Source organism: Arabidopsis lyrata (assembly GCF_000004255.2).
Source record: "Arabidopsis lyrata subsp. lyrata unplaced genomic scaffold ARALYscaffold_4, whole genome shotgun sequence".
Taxonomy (NCBI): Eukaryota; Viridiplantae; Streptophyta; class Magnoliopsida; order Brassicales; family Brassicaceae; genus Arabidopsis; species Arabidopsis lyrata.
In genome coordinates this window covers 2193938-2212031 of record NW_003302552.1, presented here as the reverse complement: position 1 = coordinate 2212031, position 18094 = coordinate 2193938, and the positions used below count along the sequence as shown (strand labels likewise).

General features: G+C 32.4%; 3 protein-coding genes across 3 annotated transcripts; all 3 read right to left on the bottom strand.

Annotated features, from left to right (window-relative positions):
* Nucleotides 1–4097: 4097 nt before the first annotated feature.
* LOC9314775 (cinnamoyl-CoA reductase-like SNL6) lies at nucleotides 4098–6259 on the bottom strand. The gene is given in 7 exon segments (XM_021030056.1): nucleotides 4098–4437; nucleotides 4517–4709; nucleotides 4805–4818; nucleotides 4820–4956; nucleotides 5405–5596; nucleotides 5698–5855; nucleotides 6030–6259. Coding segments are annotated over 7 exon segments (912 nt in total). The 5' UTR covers nucleotides 6154–6259; the 3' UTR covers nucleotides 4098–4343.
* A 2894-nt stretch (nucleotides 6260–9153) lies between these two features.
* LOC9314774 (probable polygalacturonase) lies at nucleotides 9154–11495 on the bottom strand. The gene is made up of 5 exons (XM_002878661.2): nucleotides 11417–11495; nucleotides 10975–11316; nucleotides 10704–10824; nucleotides 10289–10537; nucleotides 9154–10140 (listed from the first exon to the last, which is right to left on the bottom strand). The coding sequence occupies exons 1-5, from the start codon at nucleotides 11447–11449 to the stop codon at nucleotides 9452–9454; spliced, it is 1434 nt and encodes a 477-aa protein (XP_002878707.1). The 5' UTR covers nucleotides 11450–11495; the 3' UTR covers nucleotides 9154–9451.
* Nucleotides 11496–13818: 2323 nt separating this feature from the next.
* Nucleotides 13819–17353, bottom strand: LOC9316600 (5'-nucleotidase domain-containing protein DDB_G0275467). The gene is made up of 13 exons (XM_002878659.2): nucleotides 17195–17353; nucleotides 16858–17101; nucleotides 16646–16782; nucleotides 16405–16554; nucleotides 16217–16318; nucleotides 15961–16125; nucleotides 15768–15878; nucleotides 15474–15571; nucleotides 15245–15368; nucleotides 15065–15154; nucleotides 14901–14945; nucleotides 14397–14717; nucleotides 13819–14281 (listed from the first exon to the last, which is right to left on the bottom strand). Exons 1-13 carry the CDS (start codon nucleotides 17240–17242, stop codon nucleotides 14255–14257), a joined length of 1662 nt encoding a protein of 553 aa, XP_002878705.1. The 5' UTR covers nucleotides 17243–17353; the 3' UTR covers nucleotides 13819–14254.
* Between the last annotated feature and the right edge of the window lie 741 nt (nucleotides 17354–18094).

Sequence of the window (18094 nt, the reverse complement as noted above, 5' to 3'; positions counted from 1 at the left end):
ACTGGTTTGTTTTAGTCTAAGATTTAAGTTAATAGACATTCTATTGTTTGGTTGCACAAAATCTAAAGATTTTATTTTCATCATTCTCATACTTGAAAAGTGTGGAATTCGTTTTGTTGTTAATGTTTTGTGACTTGATAGGTGAATTCAAGGGTTAGAATGAAGAAATTTAAAACACCAATCCATGGAAAAAAATAAGAAAAAGAGTTTTATAAAAATATACTAATTATTTATCTATTTTTACTAAAATACACAAACTTTTTGAGTGCCGATAAAATACATGAACTAATTTTATCTAATGTAGCAAAGAAAAATAGTATTATTTTTTCCCATAAACATAAAAACCAATTCCAACATGAGAAATGACGTTTACCACAAAATATCTAAACTATCAAACTCCCATAGAACTAGAAAGTATGTTTGAAAAAAAAAAACTACAAAATACGTCGTCCGATCACATTCTTCGTGTCACTCCCCTTAATTGCATTTTATCGAACTAGCCTCGTTAAGAGTTGGACAACGGAAGTTGAGAAGCAGTGGTTTAGGATTCACAAATTTGTCATCAGGAACCATGGTGCGAGAACCACATCGTCTTTAGCTATTTGGACGAACATTGTTTCCATCGACACTTTAAGGTATCATACATCTCAAATACTATTTTCATGAGTAGATTTTACCAGGAAAAACTTCTATACATCTTCCTCATCCACATAAATAATAGATACCGCATATATTCCACTAAACTCAAAAGTCTTTAAGCATATGGCCACAATAGATCTCTTTTTTTAGCAAGCCTATAATCGAGCATAAAAATGTGTAACGAGGCTCTAATTTGCTGGCTTTCAAACTTGTCAAGTCCTTCATCAAACGTTACTTGTTGGGATGTGTATGTGTTGAAGCCATAAAAGCTCTACATAACATTGGCGTTTCCATTCAATTACAATAATAGTTGTCTATGTATGTAGGATAATTCTTGGGATTGGAGACTTTACCCCGGTCAACCACAGATATAAATAAATTATAATGTAGCAAATAAAAATATTATTCTTCTTATGATAATCTAAATATTGTTTTTGTAGAGTAAGATTAATGTAGTAATTTGTACTAGCATAATTGACATGTCATCTAAATTTAAATTTGTTACACTGCATATTGTCAATAAAATGATAGTATATACATTATCATTTAACCAAGACAAACGACTAGAATAATTGGTTGCATTAGAACTTCAATGATATCAATGTGTTCTCGTCATTCATTAAACACCAAGAGAACTTAACTCAATTTTAAAATCTGGTGAAAGTTTAGTGCAATTTTAAATTTTATCGTTTTGATGTTGTAGTAAATAAAATTATATCTGAATAATTGATTAAATATTAAATGTTTATGAAATATGATTAGCGTGAACCGATTAATGCCTACAATGTGTATAATGTGATGGAACTCATAATCATGTTAACATAAAAAAAAGATGCAATTATTATATGACTTGGACTCTACAATTTATTCTTAAAAATAAAAATAAACCGATTAATGAATACAATGAGCTGTTTTAACCAAAGACCGTATGCATCGCTAAGATGACGACGTAGACACATCAACAATTGAGAGATCATAGAGAACCCGCAAATATCGTTGGTCACCAAAGACATTGACTTCCTTAGTGTCTTTGAGACAGTGAGACTTAAGGTCAACAACAATTCAAGATCATCCTCACCTTTGGCAACAACTTTTCTCTTGAACTAAATCAAACAAAATTTAAAGACCGTCTCATGGAAGAACCTTCATGATGGACCGACCAAGAAGAAGACCAAACCTTAATTTCTATTTTCTCCGCTTCATTATATTAAATGTTTTAAGGATTTTATTTTGTTTCATATTATTATATATTTTACAAATTTTTGTATAAATTTAAATACATTTGACAATTTATTACTATTTATATTTTGCAGTCTTTAGTCTTTATTATGAAGAAGAAGACCAAACCTTGATTTTCTTTTGAGAAGACCGGACCTTAATTTCTACTACTTATCTAGTTTCTTTTGGATCTTGTTTCATTTATTATGTTGCTGTGTTAAAGTAAAGAAAATGCTGCTTTATTTTCTGATGATGTCTGAGACGTGAATATTGTTTTGCTGTTAAAATAAAATTACGAAAACAAAAAAAAGTAGTAAAAATGCATTGTCTGTCTTTGAATTGTTTGCGTGATTTATCATGTCTAACATCACAGCTTGGAGAAAGATAAGTGTGGAAAAATTATAAACCCATTACGAAAAAAAATGTGTGGATAGTATTATGAGAAAATTAGATATAAAGGATATCTACTTAAAAATTTGTCTAAATATACCATATTTTTGTAGATTGGTCAAATAGGTTTTATAAATTTCAAAACCCAAGTTTACCCTCACTTCTCCTAATATTTATTAAAAAAATAAAATTTCCTATCTGACTTTACAAAATCAAAATAGAAATAAAAAAAATCACGATACCTCCAAATAAATAAGAGTTTTTCACGAAAACTTAATAAAAGACTTGGTTTTTTTTTTCTTTTTGTAGACCATCTCTCGAGAAAAAAAAATACAGAGTTAGCCATGGACAGAGGGTATTGGAATAAATAATTGCCAAGTTGTGTCATTGAAGTGGAAAAGAGACAGAGAGAAGGTGACGTAAGGGAAAGCACACCAAGAGATCAAAGGTCACAAGCTTTGTGTTTCAAAACTGAAGCAAAATGGACCAAATTATGAGACTGATTGATCATCAAACACAGTCGTTTCACTTCTTCATTCTCATCATTTGACATCTCACACCAATTTTCAGCCATATCCATTAGTTAACTAACAAAACATTCTCTAATCGGGTACAAATCCAAAGAGTAATCTCATCTTGACTCTTCGGTCCATGATCTACGATAATAAACCAATAGCTAGATCATCCTTGATTGATTATTAACAGTTTAACACACTAAAAAGTAAACAGTTATGCTTTTCTTGATTTTTGAAACACAACACTAAACGCAAATTCAACTCTTTTTTTTTTTGTCAATTGAAAAATAAATGTCTTATAACCTATTTATTCAGCTATACCAATGTTGTGATTATTTATTTGATTAAATTAAGAAAGGCAAATACAGGGATGACTTTATTCTCTCCTTTTTTCAAGACTCTTTCATAAGTCTGAAGTAATATTTATGTGTAAAAACACTCGTGGTGGCTTAGCTTAGGGTTTAGAAACGTTTTGGTTTTAACTTTTTCTAAAAAACGTAGACAAATGATTTCTAAATTATGTACATCGTAATCTAAACAATTAATATTCATTTAAATTGTAATCTAATAAAATATTTTGTTTCATTTTCTGAAGATTTACTTTCTATATTTAGATCATTCTAAAAATTACAGAAAACGAAATCTACAATACCGTAGAATTTACATTCTAAACGAAGATTACAATTTCTAACGATTGCAGAAGATGTAGAAATTATTAGAACGGCTATTCAGAAAAATTTAGAACATAGAGCAAACTGTAGAATACATGTTCTAAATATTTTAGATATATGATTTTCGGATTTCTAAAATTTTCAGAACAGAAATCTAGTCTGAAATATGTAGAACATGTACAAAAATGCAGAATACACACTCTGAGTTTCGCAGAACTCTAGAAAACGTGTTCTACCAAAATTAGATGAAACTTTATCTATAAAAAAAACAGCTTTTTTAAAACCAAATTTTAAAAATTTCACTTCAAATCACCTATACTCTTGTATATCTATCTGTTCTTATGATTATTTTTTTTAAAAACATGTAAATTAGGGTGTATGGGTAAAATCGTCCAAACTGACAATCTCACAAAAAAAGTGTATATGAACAAAGTTTTAAGTAGATATCCTTTATTTCCAATTTTCCCTAGTATTATAGATGCTCATCATTTATTACACGTTCCAAATTGTATCTAATTTCTTAAAAAATATTATTGATAAATAATTCATCAAAAGTTAGCTATATACTTTAAAGTTGACAACTCATCAATTACATCAAATACATGTCAAAAATTATTTATTTCTATAGCTTGCAAATGAATAGTTTAGTACAAAACTTTTTTAATGCTTTTTATTTTCTTATTATTTGTTGCTGCCTGGTATCATCGTATATTCCATAAATAAGGACATACAACATAATAAATACTCACTTTTCTATGAGTAACACATTTTTTCCTTTCATTTCAAGTTACAGAAAAATAAATATATAAAATACTGAATTGAGATTACAATAATAAAACAATAAGTAAACAAACTATTCTTATTAAAACAATTTCTTGCCCTTTAATTTATAACATCTCTCTTCATGTAATTAACAAGCAAATCCAGCTTCCACCAGCTTGTTTAGTTTCTTGTTTCTCAATCTCTCTTCATAAACTTCACTTCCTTGCATCTCTTTCTCATACCTAAATCAAATATTATAACTATAAATTGTACAAATTACAAAAAAAATATAGTTATAATAATGATAATAAAAATATGTACCTTGGTGGCATAGGTATTAAAGGAGATAGAGTTTGTACAAGCTTGAGAGCTTCTTCTTCTGTATTCACAATTTGATTGAAGCAAAAGTATCTACCACAAGCCGAAGTATCTTCGAATGCTCGAATGTGAACATCCGCTACAAATTCGACGTCTACGTATGCTAACACACCATTCTCATACATCTGTGCAGCTCCTACAATCACAAACATTGCAACCACAATTAGATTATTAATTATTATACATCTAACTATAACATTAATCATTCGAATGAATATGTTTATAATGTACCTTTGAGGTAAGACAGTGGGTCTAGGGTTGTGTTGAGCCACTGATGGTCCAACGATGAGACCCGGGTTAACCGAAACCATGTTGACCATACGGTCCATCGCTAATGCCCAAGCTGCCTTCTCGGACTGCATCTTCGCAAGAGCATGCCACATCTGCATATAGAGGCACACACACAAGTTTGTGATTAAGAAGTAAATACAAAATTAATTAGGTACTATTTCAAAATATGATTTAGGTTGGATTTAGTTTGAGGTTTGACCTCTTAAATATTTTATTAAGGCAGTCTTACATTGAATCTTGACCAAATTATTCTACATAATCACATGACGAATGTCAAATACATTTCATGAAGACCCAACTTTTAGTTTATTTTTCCAACAAAGATTCACCACCCCCAAAGTTTTAAAAGTTCCAACAAATTATATGGATCTTGCAATTTGAAAATATCACAATTAAATAAGACAATTCAGATTGATTAATGAAAAGTACATGAAATAATTGTTGAATCTATCATATATTTATAAATTGTGGGTCCAATATGTTTCTGAATGTCTTGAACTTTTCAAGAAAATGTAAATTATTATGCATGAACTAAAATACCTTTTTTTTGAGACAAAAGTCAAGATCACTCCAACACTTCTCATCAACATCTTTCTGAGTTCCAATGTTATCTCTCCAAATTGCAGCAGTTAATGAAGAAGAGAACACAATCTTCTCTATACTCTCTGTTCTTGCACATGCTTCCACCACATTAATAGCTCCTCCCACCTCCAAATCCACTTCCTTCTCCTCCTAATTTCCATAAACAAAATCTTATTAATCTTCCCAAACCATAAACAAAACAGAGAGATTACAAAAGAAGTGAGTGATAGAAGATTATCCTAAAAACTCACATCATACCCTTCAGGATTGTCCAAACAACAGAACACAGCATTACAATTGTTGAGAGAAATGAGGATACTTTGGTAATCTAACACATCCACATCATAAACCTCTAATCTCTCTTCTTTAGCTTCCATGTCTCTAATTTCCTCTTCAAGCACACTATCCTCTAAAATCAAAATCCTCATTAGAAAGAGAGAAAAAAAACATAACCCTTTGGCACAAGATTCTCAAACCAATAGGAAAAATCTAAATTTGATTGTACCCATAAGTGAATTTGAACCCTTTGTCTCAAAATCTTTAAAATCGATTGAAGAAAGAATTTGATAGATATTTTTTTTACCGTTTTTACGGATAGCTGCGTGAACAGAGTAACCTCTAGTGAGTAATCTCTTGAGAATCCAGAAACCCACATAAGTGGAAGCATCAAGAACACAGCAACAAGAAATGGGCTTTTCTTGATTCATCAGTTTATCAAAAATATCTGGAAAAATGTGATTAAGAGATGAGCAAAGAAGAGATGATATTTAGTGGGTCTTATATAGAGGAGAGGCGTGAGGAGAAGGAAGTAGTAATAAATAGGAGAAAGGTGGGTGAACTATTTCATTGTTGCACGCTCCCAACTACTCATCTTCTTGTTTTACTATGGCTTTGTGTTGGTTAATCCCATTGAACGGTGGGAAAAAAACAGAATAATTGATTGAGAAAAAAAACGCAATTCATTTTTTTCTTATAGTTTTAGTTATTTAAAATTATTATTATTAATTTTTTTTTTAATAGTCTAAGAACGTAATCCATATGCCCGAAACCGTATCATGTAATATTAGTTTCGTCCCAAGCGTCACTCCAACCGGCGATCTCTAAGCTTCGTTAGAATCTTTACCAGTTAAGGTAACGCCACTTTGTTTTTTTTTTTTTTTTTTTTTCTAAAGTTTATATTTAAATAAATTATTAATTTGGTGTCGAAATCCATAGTATTAACTTAATAGTATTAGAAGTTGACACTTGACAAAAGTAGCTAGAAGTTAGTAGGTAGCGATTGTGGTGTGAAGATGATTTACGATGACATTGTTAGTTAGCTATATCTTACATTCTGAATTCTGACAAGTGGTCTTAGAAGAAAGATAGGTAGAAGTAGAACAATCAAAATAAATATATTTTATGCCAAACAAATAGAATTAGATAAATGAGTAGAACAAATGCAGTATAGAATTTCACACCTAGTATTGATATAATGTAAAAGTAATTAACTACATGATAATTTTTATAGCAAATTTGTAGTTACAAATTTATAAACTAATCAATGAATTTAATCATTTTTATTAGTTTAATATTTTTTAGTAATACATTTAATTTCTCAAAACTGTTGCTATTTTATAAAGACTACATGAAAGGAAAATATATTTTTTTCAAAAACCATGTCAAAAACAATGATAAATATGTGCTCCGGACAAATTTAGACTATTATGCATATCATTTATTTGCGATGTCGCCCGTGGGCTAGCTTTAGGTCACAAGAAGATATACCGAGGATCCGTCTTCTAAGACAAGTTAGGACAGATCGTCATCACCAACCGAATGGAGCTCATACATCGCGTCGCCAAACACAGAACCAATGGTTAATGTGATAAACCATGCATGCGCTACTTCTAAAGAATATGGAAAATGTATACACTAACCAAACATATGTTTTGAGTTTGACAAAGACTTTGATTACATTTTAAACTCGGGAAAATTGGATATAAAGGATATCTACTTAAAAATTTGTCTAAATATACCATATTTTTGTAGATTGGTCAAATAGGTTTTATAAATTTCAAAACCCAAGTTTACCCTCACTTCTCCTAATATTTATTAAAAAAATAAAATTTCCTATCTGACTTTACAAAATCAAAATAGAAATAAAAAAAATCACGATACCTCCAAATAAATAAGAGTTTTTCACGAAAACTTAATAAAAGACTTGGTTTTTTTTTTCTTTTTGTAGACCATCTCTCGAGAAAAAAAAATACAGAGTTAGCCATGGACAGAGGGTATTGGAATAAATAATTGCCAAGTTGTGTCATTGAAGTGGAAAAGAGACAGAGAGAAGGTGACGTAAGGGAAAGCACACCAAGAGATCAAAGGTCACAAGCTTTGTGTTTCAAAACTGAAGCAAAATGGACCAAATTATGAGACTGATTGATCATCAAACACAGTCGTTTCACTTCTTCATTCTCATCATTTGACATCTCACACCAATTTTCAGCCATATCCATTAGTTAACTAACAAAACATTCTCTAATCGGGTACAAATCTAAAGAGTAATCTCATCTTGACTCTTCGGTCCATGATCTACGATAATAAACCAATAGCTAGATCATCCTTGATTGATTATTAACAGTTTAACACACTAAAAAGTAAACAGTTATGCTTTTCTTGATTTTTGAAACACAACACTAAACGCAAATTCAACTCTTTTTTTTTTTGTCAATTGAAAAATAAATGTCTTATAACCTATTTATTCAGCTATACCAATGTTGTGATTATTTATTTGATTAAATTAAGAAAGGCAAATACAGGGATGACTTTATTCTCTCCTTTTTTCAAGACTCTTTCATAAGTCTGAAGTAATATTTATGTGTAAAAACACTCGTGGTGGCTTAGCTTAGGGTTTAGAAACGTTTTGGTTTTAACTTTTTCTAAAAAACGTAGACAAATGATTTCTAAATTATGTACATCGTAATCTAAACAATTAATATTCATTTAAATTGTAATCTAATAAAATATTTTGTTTCATTTTCTGAAGATTTACTTTCTATATTTAGATCATTCTAAAAATTACAGAAAACGAAATCTACAATACCGTAGAATTTACATTCTAAACGAAGATTACAATTTCTAACGATTGCAGAAGATGTAGAAATTATTAGAACGGCTATTCAGAAAAATTTAGAACATAGAGCAAATTGTAGAATACATGTTCTAAATATTTTAGATATATGATTTTCGGATTTCTAAAATTTTCAAAACAGAAATCTAGTCTGAAATATGTAGAACATGTGCAAAAATGCAGAATACACACTCTGAGTTTCGCAGAACTCTAGAAAACGTGTTCTACCAAAATTAGATGAAACTTTATCTATAAAAAAAACAGCTTTTTTAAAACCAAATTTTAAAAATTTCACTTCAAATCACCTATACTCTTGTATATCTATCTGTTCTTATGATTATTTTTTTAAAAAACATGTAAATTAGGGTGTAGGGGTAAAATCGTCCAAACTGACAATCTCACAAAAAAGGTGTATATAAACAAAGTTTTAAGTAGATATCCTTTATTTCCAATTTTCCCTTTAAACTCTACGTAAAATTTGATATCTGAAATAGAATTTCCGTACTATCTACATAAAGATACACATTCTTTTATTATCCATTAATGTTTAGGGTCTAGTCATGCTTAGATCACCTTTTAATCTCTCACATAAGAATTCGATATCAAACTAGGAAGCTTATATAATCACTGTTTAGATACATATGCTTATAATCCTCATATCCATTAATTACGGAATTTAATTGAATTCCACGAAATTAATTGTATAATTTCGTATGCGTATAGTAGAACCATTGCATGTACCCATCAGCTTTATACAATAACAGCTGGGACATTTTCTTCTAAGGGAATTATTAATATTTTTTTTTGTCAAACAGGAATTATTAATATACATTGTAAAAAGACAATGTATATATATTTTATGAGGAAATTAGTATTATCTCCGTTCACAATCTCTAAGCAGAGCATTTGTTCAGGACAACAGATTCAATAGGAATCTTATCAACCGGAAAAGCACAGTCCACCGGTGCTCCTTTCTCCGGCAACAAACTACATGGTTTGGGTGTCACCTTGCTCGAAACTCCGGAGATGTTTGTACAATTCCACAACAGCTTCTTTGGCTCAGCAGCCAAATCAATCTTTATATTCGACATACATATCTTTGTGAATGGATCGTTCTTGAACCCATCGAGCCTTGCGGGTTGTGTGACATTATCCGCGGTCATGTCACGGTAGTTAATATTCGTAATCTCGGGCATAGCCTTGGGATCAAAACCGGAAGCGGGGTGTTGGTTATAAGCACCGCTCATCCAAAAAACATATTTCATGGTTTTCATTGTGAACCTCCGGGCGAATATATCCTTAACGTAACCACCACGACCAACTGCGGTTTTGATTCGGATAGCGGATTGTGTCTGGAGTAACGTAATGTCTTCGATTCTAACGTCTTTGATTCCACCGGACATTTCGCTTCCAAGTGCTATTCCTGCGCTGTCGGGAGAGATGCATGTGAGCCGTCGGATGGACAGTTGTTTAGTTGGCATGCCGACTTTGATACCAAACTGATCCCAACCGCTCTTCACGGCTATGCAATCGTCTCCAGAGACTACGTAACAGTCTTCTATCAATGTGTTGGTGCACGAATCTAATAAAGAAGCAAAAAAGTGTGTCAAAACAAAAGGACAATGCTATGTGAATATATAAGTATAATCATTAGGATATTAATTATAACATGAAAACAAAAACGCCAATCAGAAATATTTGATATAATGTGGCGTGGGATATGGACTTACCAGGGTTGATTCCATCGGTATTAGGAGAATCGATAGGAGCAAGAATGGTAACGCCTTTGACGATGACGTTGTTGCAATATACGGGATGAATGTTCCATGCAGGCGAATCGATGATCGTGATGTTCGAGATCTGAACATTTTGAGAGAACATGATTTCGATTGTGTAAGGTCTCGTGATATTCTTAAATCCACCACTTCGATACTTCACCCACCAGTATTTTCCTTGTCCGTTGATCGTTCCGTTGTTACCTATCCAAATAAATTCCATCAATTATAAATTTATAATCTTTTTAACTAAAATACATTCTTCTAGATCTTATAGCATTGATTCTTCGTCGTTAAAGCACCAAATTGTTACTAATTCATTAAATAGTTTGATATATCATCAATGTATTATTATTTTGGTTAACCTTACCGGTGATAACAACATCAGTTAGGTTTGTGCCAGAGATTAGACTAGCAAATGTTGGTCCTGCTGCATCTCTTCCTTGTCCGTATGATGGCAAAGGTGCAACCACTGGATATTCAGATTCATCCTATTTTTGAAAAACCACAAAATATAAAAAACAATGTTAATGAATGACTAATTCCTTACACAAAATATTTATCTAATTTCATTGTCAAAAAAAAATATATATTTATCTAATTTCACTTTTGTATAATACAAAGATGTAAATCATTCATACCTGAGAAGCAAGAATAGTTGCACCTTTTTGGATGAACAAAGTAAAATGGCTGCTGAGGTTGAAACTTCCGGTTAGCCATTTGCCTGGTGGAACAATGAGTTGCACTCCACCGTCCGCCGCCTTGGGGGCAAGCTTAGTTATGGCTTCTTTAAACGCTTTCGTGTTCGAGGTCTTTCCATCACCCACTGCTCCAAATTCTGTCAAAACTGCGGTATGTTTTCGACAATTCAACGCCATATATTCAATATTTGTCTTTCCTTTGCAGCCTAGATCCCGAGCTTCCATCATCGAAAAACTACTAATTGCCAAAACTACTAATATACAAAAACTTGTCCGAATCATCTGTTGAAAAGAAAAATAAATCATATCTTAGATTTTTCTCAAACTAAATTCACTTACAAAAAAAAGTTTTGAAGGATGTCATTGTTCAAAATAACGTTACCTTTAGAGTTGAAGGATTAATAGAGAACTCCATTTTGATTCTTCTGACTTGTTTTTTGTATTTGTGTTTGGTTTTTATTTGCCTTTAAACAGAGTAATTTATAGAGCAACAAAATAGAGAAAAACATGCTTAAACTTTATCTAATTCTAAGCCTTGAATTGATTTACCAAAATAAGAAGAGCTAAAAAAGGTGGGATCATGTACCGATCTTTTTATTTATTTCTGTTATGACAAACATTTCCTGTTTTAGTAGAAAATAGTCCAACTTCTGAAGTTGTACATCTTAAATTAGGGACTTTGACAGAAGAAAATCTGTGTGTCAATTGGACTGAATATCCGGACCTTCCTATAAGGGCGCTATTAAAAAGATTAAGATCTTTACCCATGAAAAAAGCGAATCTCCTAGTTTTCAAATTGGCAAGTACAATGTGGTAGGAGTAAATTTATTATCTTGGATTGAGATTTTATCCGTTTTATAAGTTATTATTTTAACATAAGCATTACAAGATCTTAGATTAATCCATCTAGTTTATATGATAACTAAAACAGCTTAGTCCAAAAAAGTTATAAAATTTTTTTGAGACTAATTAAATCATAATTTAAAATTTTAATAATCATGCATCTTTTTTTACTTATTTTTTTAACTTATTCAAAACAATATCATATATAGAAAAAGATATTAATTTGGCCGATTTGACCGATTAATATCGATTTTGGGCGTTTAAACCGAAAAACCGATTTAATTCACCGATTTTACTGAAATTATGGCGTTCAGAGACGCATTAACATTTAGGCAAGTGCGCAGTCGCAGACCGAGTTTTGGAACCTTGGTCATAGACTCATAACTCTTTTGCCAAAAAAGGCCAGTAACCATTTTATTTTTATAGGACAAAAATGCGGCCGTTCTGTTTATGGAACAAGGAGAAGAGAGAAAGTAGAAGCTACTTTTTTTTTTAACATCTGTAAATTTCATTAAAACTTTGAAAAGAGTTAAGTTACATTCCTTTAAAAAGATCAAAGACAATCATCATCAGACAAAAAGGATATTACAATTTAACACAACTCTCATTAGTGAACACTTCTTTTAAATAAAAAGGTAGTCTTGAGCTACGTATGATTAACTACGATTCTCCATTGTCATACTACGAGCAATAAAAAAGGCATCTAAATTTTCCTTCCTTTCTTCATGCTCAAATCTCCAATCCAAAATACCACTGAGAGCCAAAGAGAACTGTTATACCTTTTTTTTTTTTTTTTTTGGTTTAATGTTAAGATTTATACCAAATAGAAAAGGTTTACATTATACAATGAAAACCCAAAAAATAAGACCGAGCTCTTTAACAGAGAGAGCAATGGAACATCAAAAAGATTGAGCTTGAGCCACACTAAAGTGGGCTATCGATACAACCAAAATAAAACCCAAGGAGAGAGATTCTGACTGAAGGATCCTCCGGCGAGAAAGAGATTAATCGGTTGCGCATAGTGCGATCAACAAGTGACTTAGTAGACGAGATTGTACTTGAATCAACATAGAAGACTCTACGGTTCCGCTCTTTCCAAATCAAGTAAATTGAGGTTTGGAGCAAAAGTTTGAGTATCTTACTAGCATAATAAGGTGGAGAGGATTGGACACTCAAAACCCAAGTAGAGGCTGAGGATAGCGATGTAGGCGGATTCGGAGAAATCCTTCCAGCTAGGGAAACCCACACTGATCTAGAAAATTCACATTCAAAGAATAAGTGGTCATGAGAGTCCGAACCGGACGCACAAAGAACACAAGCTGCTGAAACATTCATTCCCCACTGCCTTAGTCTATCTCTGGTGCTTAATCTTTCATGAGACGCTAACCAATGGATGAAAGAAAATCTTGGAACCGATTCCTTAAACCAAACAGCTTTATACCAAGTTACATGAGGAGATGTGTGTCGAACCTGAAGCCAAGTACCTTTGGAAGAGAAATTTTCGTGAAATACCCCTGAGGGCTGCTTCCATTGGTAACAGTTGAGAACTGTTATACCTACTTAATGTTTATTGGACGAGCTATTTGTCTACACCCTTTTCACATTTTTTTTGCTATAGATCTTATAAAATAATTTAATTTAAAACTCATGTTTCTACTATTATATAGTTTCAATTTTTAAAAACGGATATAAATTTAAAAAAAATTTAGAAAATGATTATAAGTAAAATGTTTTTAGTTTATATAGAAGTATAGAACACATAAACAAAAATATAGAACAAATTTCAATATAGTTAAAGTGTTTTTACAAATTTTTTTTTGTTTTATGTCTGTTGGTTGACAAAAATAAATAATAATACATGTTTTAACAAATTCAAAGCATGACATGACATAACAAAAAAAATCTGTTTTTTTTGGGTGGAATTAACAACAAAATAAGGAGAGTGGGAAGAAAATTAAATGAAAGGAAATGTGTGTGAGAAGAATGAGAGGGCAAACATGTCCAAAATACAGTTAATACAAGAGATTGTTGCCAAATGTTTTGAAATGTGATATAAAAAACACTATAAGTAAATTACCAGAAAGAATCTCTAATTAAAACCAAAAAGAGAAAAAAGAAAAAAAAAAAAATCCCTAATTGTAACATCCTTTATTTTCAAGTGCTAGCCGATTTTTTAACCAAGCAAAAGAATCATCATCAGCAGTAAGAATCAGAGATTGAATTTGAAAGCCGCCTTCTTGTCCTCTGGCAAATTGGAAAACCGAAAACCTAAAAGCTGTTTGCTTTCTTCTTCCGATCAAACTTTATCTGATTCTTCGTCGAGACTCTGTGTCTCGCGAAATCAACTGTATCAGTTCTTAGAGGAATGAAACCAATCTCAGGTTTTGAAAAGGTTTGAAGCAACCTGAAAAGAACAGTAGACAAGAGTTTTGGTTAACCTCCTTCATTCTAATATTCGCATGTAAAAATCAATCAACAAAACTCAAAAAGTGTGACTCTTTTAAGTAATGTTTGTATACCTTGACATGATGTGGCATGATCTTGATATCGTAAGGAACGTGGAGCCAGGCTTCGGGTCGGTATAACAGAAAGTTCTCAGGTTTACTGGTGTAAACGTCTGCATATTGGTGGATGTGATAAGAGAATGCTGATTCTTGACCAGTGTCTGTGACAAATGTAGCTCCGAACGATCTGTTGAACATTTGTTTCATTGTGTCTCGTGCTCTCTGTCTCGCATTGTTCAGCTCATCCAATAGAGATTGGCATGCTTCGCTTCTCTGATTGTTTGATACAGTCGCATGAAATCTACCGAGTAGCTCTTGGATAATATGGAACTTGGCCTAAATTTAAGCACAAGAAATGGTCTTATTAGACTTACTAACACATACGTCTCTGCTTAAAGTAGAGTATCTACATTCCTCCACGTCTCTAACTAGTTATGGCTTATGTCCTCTATTGGAATGTAGAAATTCTATATGTAGAAAGCCATTCTTGAGAAGTAAAAGAGGAAGCTGTGACTATACCTGCTCAAACCGGTAGCTATCATCATTTTGTATCTGTATCTCTCGCTGAACCAAAAAACATCATAAAGAGAACTCAGTGTACAAGGTTGGGCTGTAAGTGATGTACAAACACTTTTGAGGATACAATCAACTAAAAGGCTATACATCAAGTATGGTAAACTAACCTCAAGCTCATGAATTATGGCAGCAGTTCGCCAACCAGCTTTTGAAGGCCCTCTTAGATCACTAAATAAGTGATCTCCGAAATAAATCACCTATGAACAGAACATGTTGTAGTCTGTCTTTAAATGCATTCAGAAGCATGAAGTTACAAATATATCAGCTTGTTTGTAGTAAAAGAGTACCTCAGGGCCATGCCACTTTGTGATTTCAAGGAAGGATTTAAGGCAGCCATGGTAGTAAACTTTCTTTGGGTCAAATGCATCCACTTTTGTAAATGCCAAATTATCCCTCACCGAATCGTAACAACTACAAGGATTTATAGCAATAAAAGAGTCAAGCGATCAATTCCACAAGAATTTTTTTTTAACAAAACAACATAATGTTTCTGAATATATCTTAATGAAAACTAACCGGAAAGGGTGCTCAGATGTGTAAAATTCTGGTTTATTTGCTTTAGCAATAACAACATCAAAGAGCTCTCGCCAGGAATCTCTGAGGCCAAAAGAGTCCTAACGAACAATAAGCACAAACAAATAGAGGTCATGAACCACTTAAACAAAAATAGAAAATTCGGAACTGGCCTTAAGACCATTATGGACCTAACTAAAATCGAAGAGTGTTGAATATGAATGTCCCTAGTGATATTCCCACAAGAAAACAAAAGAGTTTTTTTTTTTTAAATGGCTATTCAATAATGTGAATCACCTCCATTAGAAAGCGCATTCCGCCATCGACAAAATGATACGGAGAGTTGGTCAGCAAAAAAAGCTTCTTTCCTTTATCTTTTAGCATTCTCAGGAAACGTAGAAGCTGACCCTGAGAAGTAAATCGCTGTTCAGTAATATAACAATCAAAAGTAATATAACAAGTGAAGATAATTTGAAGGACATTCACTTGCATTTTTCAGCAAATATCTGTAGGGATCAGCAAGAATTCCTCTATGAACCAAGCCACTTCTATGGACATGTTGAATAGCACGATTGACATCATTGTAGATGTTAGAGGCATCAAACTCAAGTTTGGCGTCGACAAAGTATTGAACCATGTCTGCAATAAGACATGCCTGAAAAATAGTAACAAAAGAAATGTTGCAATCAAACAAATCAGATATGACTATATCACGGTACAAACAACTTATTGATTAAAGTAGTCACCTCGCTGAAACAGAAGAAATCCATCAATCCCACCAGACCTCTCGCCTGATCACGACCTATGTGTCGCGTTCCATACATACTTTCTATTTCCTTCCTACTAAGCTGCACAATAATCAACTATGTTGAGGTGTCCTAAAGAATCAGTTTCAGAAGGAAACAAGAAGAGACTGATTTCGACAACAAAATACCTTACGACGACCAAAATAACACCCGTCTGGCTCGATTGAACCAAAGAAATCCAATTTCATAAGGCATCCTTTTAGTTTATCATAGTACAACCCGCGGATAGGAAAAGTAGGATCATACTTAAACTGAATGCAAACATCAGGATATCGAAACTGCGAAAAACAACAACCAGTAAATCCTCTAAACAATACTCACAACCCAAAAAACCAGTTTAGCTAAAACACATTGCCATAAGAAACTTACCTCATTAACCATGTGTTGCTTAGCAAGATCATAGATCAAACTCTGTAAATGAGATGAGTAATGCGCCAAAGTGTAATCATAATCAAATCCATAAACTTGTATATTATCCAATCTCAGATTCTTATTCACATATATCCCTACACAAGCAAAAATCGATCAGTAACAAAGAAGAACAATCACAAAAACCAAATCAATAGCAAATAATAGCTCACCTTGAGGATTCATCTTAGGCATAGTATTAATAGCTTCAGGGATATTAAGAAACCTCTGTTTCGCCAACTCGAATTCGTGACGGATCTTCGTGATCTCGTCTTCTACTGTAGAACATTCCGGAATCGCATCGGCACATTTCGCTTCCAGATTAGCTAACGCCGGTTCCGACGAAGTAACGGTGGCGAATCCTCGGAAACTTCTTAGAAAACCATTTCGGATTTGATCGGAAGAAAATCTTCCTCTCTGCAATTACAACGAACTCGATCATCATTTTCATCATCATCATCGATCGCGAGTAAATAGAAATGAGCGAGTGAGAGAGAGAGAGAGATTTACAGTGAGCGATGCTCCGAGAGGAGGAAGAAGACGGTGAGTGGAAGTCATAATGAGAGGTGGAGAAAGTCAGCTTTTTTCTGAGAGTGGACTTGAGAAGAATTTGGATTTTGATGAAGAAGATGATGACGTCATTATGATACGGTGAATAGATAGATAATGGCGGTTATTAGGGTTTATCGTCGACGGAGATAAATCCGGGAAACAAAAGATTTCGGATGATTTTTTGTATTGGGCCTTATGGGCTATGTAGTTTGTGATCTTAATTCTGGGCCCAATGAAACAAGTTTTGTTTTAGCTAACACTTTATAAAACGCTGCGTTTCACTTATCTATGTAGGCCCCTGTTCTCCGTGACTCCGCCTAGACACTGATCCGAAGGGATCCGCGTCGATTTTGTGCAAATTGCTGGTCCGATTTTTTGTCCGCTTAAACCGTTTAGACGGTGTCTAACCCATTTTTTTTTTTATCTAAAATTCAAAACGTCATACTTATTTGTCTACCTTCTTTATCTCCTCCGACATCGGGGAGAGCTTTTTCGATAACAACTCTATTTTATGTTTATCACCGTTAATAATTTTTAATTTACCTCCATCGTCATATATTTATAATTTGTCTATCTATCTATTTGTTTATCTATAGAAGTGAGTATTTAGAATCTTTTTTCTTCTACGATGAATAATTGATTATAAAATTTCTTTAATTATCAAATTATACAATAAGATTTTATAATTTTATAAAAAAAATTTCTTTTAGAATTAGTAGCTTTAAATTAGAATTAATAAATAATATTTTAATTCTATTTTTATTTAATACGATACATATAGTTTCCTTATAATTATCTTCTTTAATTACTTTTTAAAAATTGTTTTTTATAAGATATATATGTATAGTTGCCTTATAA